This window comes from Taudactylus pleione, unplaced genomic scaffold, assembly GCF_031769625.1.
Source record: "Taudactylus pleione unplaced genomic scaffold, aTauple2 ptg000125l, whole genome shotgun sequence".
In the NCBI taxonomy this organism is placed as follows: Eukaryota; Metazoa; Chordata; class Amphibia; order Anura; family Myobatrachidae; genus Taudactylus; species Taudactylus pleione.
This window is the reverse complement of record NW_028284527.1, coordinates 10072547-10080998: the sequence shown is the minus strand read 5'-3', so window position 1 is coordinate 10080998 and position 8452 is coordinate 10072547. Positions and strand designations below refer to the sequence as shown.

Genomic DNA, 8452 nt, shown 5'->3' with positions numbered 1-8452 from the left:
AGAATGTGTAAGAGAAATTTAACGCTAGACATCAAGAACCCCAATCTTAGTCCCCATCATAGCTGAAAATGTATTGTTCCTTAGTGCATGAGCTGAAACCATGAGAGGTTTCTCTGAATGACATAATATGAAACACTATAATAAAACAAACATCTTTGGAATCTTTGCATACCGTTCAGTGGACAGGATTGTTAAATATATAATACTATAATTTGGATATCTTCAATATGCAAATATAAACATTTTAAACAAAGTTGGTTTTTTTAAGCGCTAGCAATTCTTAGAAATAAATGCTCCCAAATGGACTTCTTTTCTAAAAAGGGAAACCTCTGAAATTATAGAAGCCATGACATCAAAGCTGCTAATTAAATTAGCACATTTTTATGAATCCATTAGTTATACTATAGTCTGCAAATGTGTATTTAGACCACTATAAATCACAGTCTAGCTGCAGCATTTTAGTACCAGGTGGGTCTTAAACAAAAGTACCCAATTATTAGACAGTGAACATAACTACATCCAAATAAACTAGTTTGCTGAGCACTGTCATTTACTAAAACATATAGGCCTAAACATTGTTTAATTTGTGTCTGGACTTTCCAGAATACTCCCTTTATCATTGATACGCTGGCATTGTTCTTTTGTTGTTAACACGTGTCTTTCTTGTTGTCACTCTTTTATATATAATATATTTATGTAAATACAGACTCAGCGGATCAGTCATCAATCTTAACAGGAAGAGAATCTGATGAATCTGTTGCATTTGACTGGGAGGGTATCCAAACGGTGGTGTCTTCTCCCCTGGAGACTTTCTCCCACTGGTGTAGATTATCCCTTAACACAGGAAAAACAATAAGAGAAGTTTGAGACTGGAGAATTGGGAAAAGATGGCCAGGGCATGCATGGTTACTTGTTCAAAAACTGGGTAACACAATGTAATGATTAGTTGAGATGCTGCAATTTATAAAAGGAAGTTTGGCCACTTCAATCTAGAAGTAGTAAATTCCATCACCATTTGCAAACAATCCACCTACTCACTTTAGGAACACTACCTAATGTAGCACAGACAAATGGCTAGACTGGCACGAGAGAGAATGATTGTGGCAGAATCAGTGAGTTAAGTAGTGATAGTCGATCTGGAGACTTCTTAGTGTTACACTAAGGAACTGATTCCGAGTTGCACGCAAATGTGTTTTGCAGATGGATCTTGTGATTTCCAGCGCTGTGCATGCATCAAAGACCAACATATACAACTTTCAGCAATTATTGGCATTATAGAGTCTCATGCATCTTGACTTAGGTGCTGATTAGGTGCAACTAGGTGTTCACAGGTAGGCCAAGTGTTCTGAGGGCAAGTAGGCGGAACTGCAAGCTATTTAGAGGTAAGTCTATGCAGAGATCTGGCTGATTTTAGGCAGGTCTCTTGCACCAAGAATAGTGCTGGTGCAACATGTTCCGATAGTGATGGCAGCTAGCACCTGGCTAGGGGTGGGGCAGAGGCAGAAATGCAGCCAACTCAGAATACATGCAAAGAGCAGCTTTTATTTCCAAGCACGCGATGAAGTCACATCAGCGACTGACCAGCGAATGACTTTTCTTTAAGTAAAATTCAAGAGCTAAAAAAAAAAAATAAGTGTAATATGCACCTTAATAAAACTATGGTGCACTGCAGGAAGGGCAGATGTAAAATGTGCAGAGAGATTTATAGTTGGGAAGTGGCGAGGCCTTGCTTGATTCAAAATGTTGGTGTAAACACCAAGCTGTCCAGTATTTGTTTACTGCAAGCAAAAGCATCAGTAATTTCTCTGCATGCAAAAGGCATTGGGATTATGTATTTGTTGAACAGTGTCAGCTTCCCCCGAAGGCTGCAGGTGAGAAATCGGAAGCTCTCTCTTCTGCTTTCACAAGTGCTGAAACTTGCTGCCTATCCAGTCTGTCAATTTGCCTAAAGCTGGGCATCCAGCCAAAAATGGTTGTTCAGACAAATTGGCTAAAACACACAAATTTAACCAATTTTAGCAATTTTTTTTGTCTTTTTTTCAGTGTTTAAAACCACATGACCGACTGTCATTTGCTCCCGTACATTACCAGGTTTTCATTCCAACCAGTCAGATTGGACAGATATCTGCAGAAAATTGTATAGTGGATGCCCAGCTGCCTTCCAATTTTTACAGATCTGCCCTGTCTGATATTGACTTTGCCAAATTATTCAAGTTGAGTTAGTTATCTCACCTTTGCCAAGAACCCAGAAGCCTAAATACACTAGATAACTACATTAAGCAAATTATCTACTGGAGTATCTCACCAGTCCTAGGAAGTGTCTACCAGGATGGAGAAATTACAATGCTTTTCTATTATTACATGAGGTGAAGTTGCATCTTAGGAACAGCTTGAAAACCCTATCCAAGTGCATGCGATCACAATAAGAAAACTCAGCTCCCCTTAGAATGGAATATAAATGCTTTGATTTGGCTATGTTTTACTCATGATCAAGTAGGAACAGGCAGTGTAGTCTAAGTTGGCAAGCGGATTTTTAATAGTGCTTTCATGCAATGGCCCACATGGGACCGTATCAAGAGCAATATGGGAAGAGTAAACAAACCTTATATTATTAGTTGATTATTAGTTTAATTATTATATTATCAGTATTTTTGTTCAAAATAGCACCTTGTTTGCTTGGGTGCCTTATATTACAGTGATCAAGGGCAGCAAAAAATGTTATGTACAAATTCACAGTATCCACTTAGGTATATATATGAACCTATATTTGTTACCTGCACGCACTAAGGAGTGGTCGTGTAGTAGAAAAGATTTGTGATAACGTTGTGTAGCAAGGGATAGCTACTGCATTGTAGAATCCAATCTATACAAAAGAAGAGTACAGTTCAGTACAGAAGCTGTGGGCATAGAATTACACTTCTTGGATAAAACAAAATCATAAATACCATTAAGGGTTACTGTGCTTGTCTCACAGTCACATTATCCACTCTGGTGTGGTTTTGGTTAATTTACTCTTACTTTTTTGTATTTAAATAAGACAAGAATGTACTAAACATATTTAAAATAATTGTGGCACTTAAGTTTTTTTACTAGGTATACTCAAGTTACTAAAATAAATAATAGTTGGGCATTGCAGGAATATGTTCAGATATATTTAGTGCCACAGGGTGCAAACAGCTCTACCAACTTGTAAAATGTTTTCAAAGTGTGAGCATTATGTGATACTTGAGTAACTGTGGTAGGGAGTGATGTAATACTGGGCATACACTGTCAGACATTTTATCTGACAAGCTGAAACTCCTCACATATGGTGGCCATGCACTGTGAGATATTTCATTGTGTATGGCCATGAAAGATCTGCGTTCCTCCCCTGTGAAGGAGTAGAGGAAATGTCGGACAATTAGCTGACAACTAATTATCGGATCTATTGTACATGCTGGACGATTTCAGCATGTCGAACAGACCGATAATTAATGAAAGATCGTGGAAATACACTGTTCACTTATTGGCCCAATTAAATGATTATTGGTTGAAAGGGCCAATAATTAGACAGTGTGTGCTCAGCATAACTAATTGGCGCAGAACAGCTTTAGTCCCTAACAAATTGCGTCCTTTGATCATCCAATGGCATAGAAATAACTGCTAGTTGTACTATATTACGACTCGCTGGGTAAAGTTAGCTTTGTATTTACAAGCAGGAGTGTAACTACAACTTGGCGTGCCCAACAGCAACATTTTGAAAGGACCCCAAATGCTTCAAGAGAGATCTCTCTCTGCAGAGGTTGTTCATTGTATGCCCATAATGGTGCCCAACCATAATTTATTTTATTCTCCCTAGGTAGTGCCCCCAGTTGGTATTATACCACACTGTAGTGCGTACAAATGATGTTGCACTGTTTTCCCTCAATTCACATTATGCGACAATGTAATGCCCCAGTTAACATTATGCAGCACTGTAGTGCACCCAGTAGGAACAGGGTCCCTGGAGGTGGGCCCCCTAAGCCTCTGAACCCCATTGCAAACGCATCGCTTGTACCCAGTGGTGTATCTATAATGGGTGCAGTGTGTGCGGGGCACACAGGCCCCCGGGTTCTGGGGGGCCCCGCACTGCACACACTGCACCCATGTTTTTAAACTTACCTGTCCGTGGTCTCGCATCGGGTGTAGCGCTGCTCAGAACACTGGAAAAATGGCCACCGCAGCCATTTTTCCAGTGTTCTGCGCATGCGCAGTAGACTCCGGGCACTAGAGTGTGCCCGGAGTCTACTGTGCATTCACGGAACGCCGGAAAATGGCCGCTGCGGCCATTTTCCCGGCATTCTGCGCATGCGCAGTTGACTCCGGGCACACTCTAGTGCCCGGAGTCTACTAATGCTCCAGTGGCTTGCCAGCCGCGTCAGTCGGCTGCCAGCCACCGGGGAGAGAGGAGGGGGCCTCATACGGGGAGTGCACATGGTCCCCCTCCACTCTGAAGATGCCCCTGCTTGTACCCACTAGAGCAGTGGTGTCAAATTCGTGCCCTTCAGCATTTGTGGGACTACATATCAAAGCATGCCCTGCCACAGTTTTAGCATGCACTAATAGTAAAATTGTGGCACTGCATGCTTGGATGTGTAGTTCCACTGCAGCTGGGGGGCTCGAATTTGACACCACTGCACGCTCATGTCTACAAGACAGGCAATGTCAATTTTTATTATTGGAGATAAAAATAAAGTTGTACAAATATATGGATGAGGTATAGAGATATAGAGCTCTATTCATTACCATTATTTTTACTAAAATAAAGTGAAAAAGGGTGTTCTCACACCCTTTTCACATTATTTTAGTTTCACCTAAAGTTACTAAAGGGCAATTGGAGTAGAATTAGTAAAATTCTACTCCAAGCTGTACTTATCACTTATTTTTAGTAAGCAGATCGTCTTTCCCATAATTGTAATGGGAAATGCGATCTGTCTGTGATAACGCCACCTGGTTATCCAGGGTCTCCCCCAGTTACCGGACTCCTGCTCCGCTCTAACAGGCAAAGCAGAGCCCGGAGTCGGCCCCAGTGATCAGCTGTGTGGTCTAAACAGACCACACGCTGATACACTGCAAAAAAAATAATAATAACTTACCCGAATCCAGGGACCGGAGATCGGACATCACCGGAGCCCAATCACAGGAGGTAAGTGTAATTAATGTGGGGGGGGGGGGGGCGGTGACGGGGCAGGTGGTGGGGGCGGGGCTTAGCGGCGGCCGGTCGGTGTATGAGTGGGCACTTGTCACTGTATTTTTTGCGATGCAAATTCAGTCGGTAATATCACACTACAATCTGCATTCTAAATGCGGATTGTAGTATATAGAGCCGATATAGAGGGAATAAATAGTATACATTTAAGGGTGTTACTATTAGAGACAAAATTAGACTTCTAAAGTCAGCTATTTAAATTCAGACACAAATGAAACCTGATTCTTACCTGTACTGCAATTAGTTATATGCATGCATGTCTCTTGCATGTAGCAAACATCCAAATCAAATGCGACTTGGCTTTCTGCTAACAATTTGTGCCAGAACTGTACACGTTTATTTGGTTCCTAACAAATTATTAATGTTTAACATTACATAAGCCCCTGAAAGTGCTGTCAACATCTACATTCTAAATGCAAAATAGCATTCAGACAGGATTTGTCTAAACTGCAAATGAAAATCCGCCATCCAAAAAAAAGAGACTTATGTTGCTTAACTATGAAGTCTTTCTTCAACTCGATAGGAGAGAGAGAACACTGGGTATAGCCTGGAAAGTCTGGGCACCAAATAGTTAAATGCAAATACCCATAAATCCAGGCTCCCTTCCCTCTATACCTTGCCCGTAGTCATCAGTTTAGTATGCAAGCCCAGGTAGGAGCGAGGCAGAGGAGAAGGTAGTCCAGCACACACACAGAACCTTACAGGCAATGGAGAGTACAGCCGGACAGGTCACCAAGAAAAAACACCCCGGCAGTCAGGTGCGTCAGGGTAAGCGCCTCGTGCCCCCTATGGAGTCAAAGAAAGAGACTTAACAGGTAAGCAACATAAGTCCCTTTTTTTTCTTCCTACACTAGAGGGCACAAGGAGAACACTGCGACGCACCAAAGCTTGTCCCCTTATGGGAGCGGATGCTTCTGAGCTGCAGTAAACACAGAACATTTGAAGGCGGCATCCAAAAGATGCAAGTGTGTCAAAGGCATAAAATCGAATGGAGGTATGAGCAGAGGACCATGTGGCAGCCTTACAGAGCTGTTTTGCTGAAGCTCCACAGCGTACTGCCGAAGAAGTCCCCACTGGCCGGGTGGAATGGGCAGTGTCCCCTAGTGTCACACCAAGCATAATAAGTACACCAAATCAGTTGATATACTATTGCTGAAGAAGGCTTCCTAGCATTCAGCATGGTTCGAATTACCCTTCTAGAGAACCCCTTCGCTCTTAAGATGTCTCAACTGCCACCTTGTTGAAGAAGACGGACCAAATCCGGTTGGTAGCATGGACCATCAGCTGCCGCTTCAATCTATCTATACAGCCTGTCCCTGCTCATTGGTATCGCTGCTCCTCAGCAGCTTCTTATGCCAATGAGACATCACCCTCACCTCCCTGTCCCACTCCTCCCTGGCAGCAGCCTAAGCCGTGGACCCATACAGCAGTCCCGTTGCCCCCCCCACCCACAACTCTGTCCCACTGTCCCTGGCAGAAACTCTAGCCACAGACCTGTGCAGTGGGCCAAGCATAAGCGTGACTGCAGATCTGCCAGGAGCTGGATGTCAACAAAGATGCACCAGATGGAGATGCGAGTATGAGTGCATGGGAGGTGGGGGCCTGGGGCACCAGTAACTGAGTCTGTGGGCAGATCTTTAGTGGATCAACTTCCCAGCCTCTGAAACAATCGGCAGTACACCGGGCATTTTGAGATTTGTAGTTCCACCACAGTGGCAGTCTTACAGTATCTTAACTCAAACTCAGTCCTCAAAGCTCCAACATCAGGTGTTTCTCTCCAATAGGGGAATCAGGAGGGCTCCCCACCCACATCAGGTGGTTTTCCTCTCCACCAGGGGTATCAGAAGGGCTCCCCACCTGATATCAGGTGACTTTCGTCTGCATCAGGAGGATTCTCACCCTCATGCTGATTGCACTATGCAGGTCACTATCTTATCTGTGACTAATGCATAGCTGTATATAATCCTAATTAACCCCAGGGCTGATGCTGCGGTCAGTCTTCATACATACAAACATACATTACATTCCTCAGTGCAGTCCCCATCTGTATAATAGACAATGTTGCAATGTTATCCCTTATCTTGTGTCTCTGGTATATGATGGGAGAGCTGTATACCTTTGCGTGGGGATGCGTTCCGCATCCCAGCAGTCAGGATGTCGATGCTAGGGGGAGAGTTAGAGTTAGGCACTAAGCAGAGAGGGTTAGCTTTAGGGTGCGGTGAGGGGGAGGTTAAGTTCAGGCAGCAGAGGGGGAGGCTAGTGTTAATCACCAAAGAGGGAGGGTTAAGGTAGGGAGAAGGGGGGATGGTTAGCATACCGACCAACAAGTGTAGGGATGCCGAAGACAGGATTTTGAATGCTGGGATCCCGACTGTCGACATCATGTACCCAACCCCTTTGCATGTGGTCCAGGCACATTAACTGAAGGGAATCTATACACAACCCTAATGCAAACCCTTCACTTCTCCTTCAGTGCTACTGTGCATGACTGTCAGGGAGGGATACTAGGGATGCCTCTCCTGATACATTCTGCGATCTGTAGACCATAGGCAACAGCAGATAATGCCACCTTGAGATAGTATGAGCTACCGGGGCCAGTCTCTGGAATGCAGATACATTCAGGGGATTCTATAAATCTGTAGATTTCTCCTGAGGGTGTTTTAGGGGGATATCCAGCAGATTTACCTTAGTAAATAGGCCTAATAGAAAAATAGTCACATATTTAGGGGGGCACCAAATTATAACTTGCCCCCGCTCATCTGGGATGAAATTACACCACTGACGAGACGCCATCATGTCTATATCCGTTAGGGTCCCAACGACTGACAAACATTTGGAAGATGACTGGATGCAGCGCCCACTCACCTGCATGAACCTCTTGACAGCTTAAGAAGTCCGCTTCCCAGTTCTGGACACCGGGTATGAAGACCGAAGACAGCACCAGAATAGGATGATCCACTTAATGGAGAATGCAGCTGACTTCCTTCATGGCCCCATTACTGCGAGTGCCACCTGGTGGTTTATGTAAGTGACCGCAGTTGCATTGTACAACTGAACCTTTACTGGAAGTCTGTGAAAAAGGTGCTGAGCCTGGCAAAGCCTGAATATGGCTCAAGGTTTAAAGACATTGATCAGCAGTTGGCTTTCCTGAAGCAATCCAAAGGCCCTGGAAGGTCTGATGACACATCACTGCCCCCCACCCCAGAAGGCTTGTGTTGTTTTTAA

At 43.8% G+C, this 8452-nt stretch overlaps 1 protein-coding gene across 1 annotated transcript in view; it reads right to left on the bottom strand.

The window, feature by feature from the left end:
* Positions 1-716: 716 nt before the first annotated feature.
* PDE10A (phosphodiesterase 10A) overlaps positions 717-8452 on the bottom strand; it is a 253134-nt gene continuing 245398 nt past the window's right edge. The window contains exons 21-22 of the mRNA XM_088472542.1: positions 2775-2863; positions 717-834 (exon numbers count right to left, since the gene is read on the bottom strand). Of these exons, the coding sequence (XP_088328668.1) occupies positions 717-834; positions 2775-2863 (207 nt within the window). The remainder of the gene's footprint in view (positions 835-2774; positions 2864-8452) is intronic.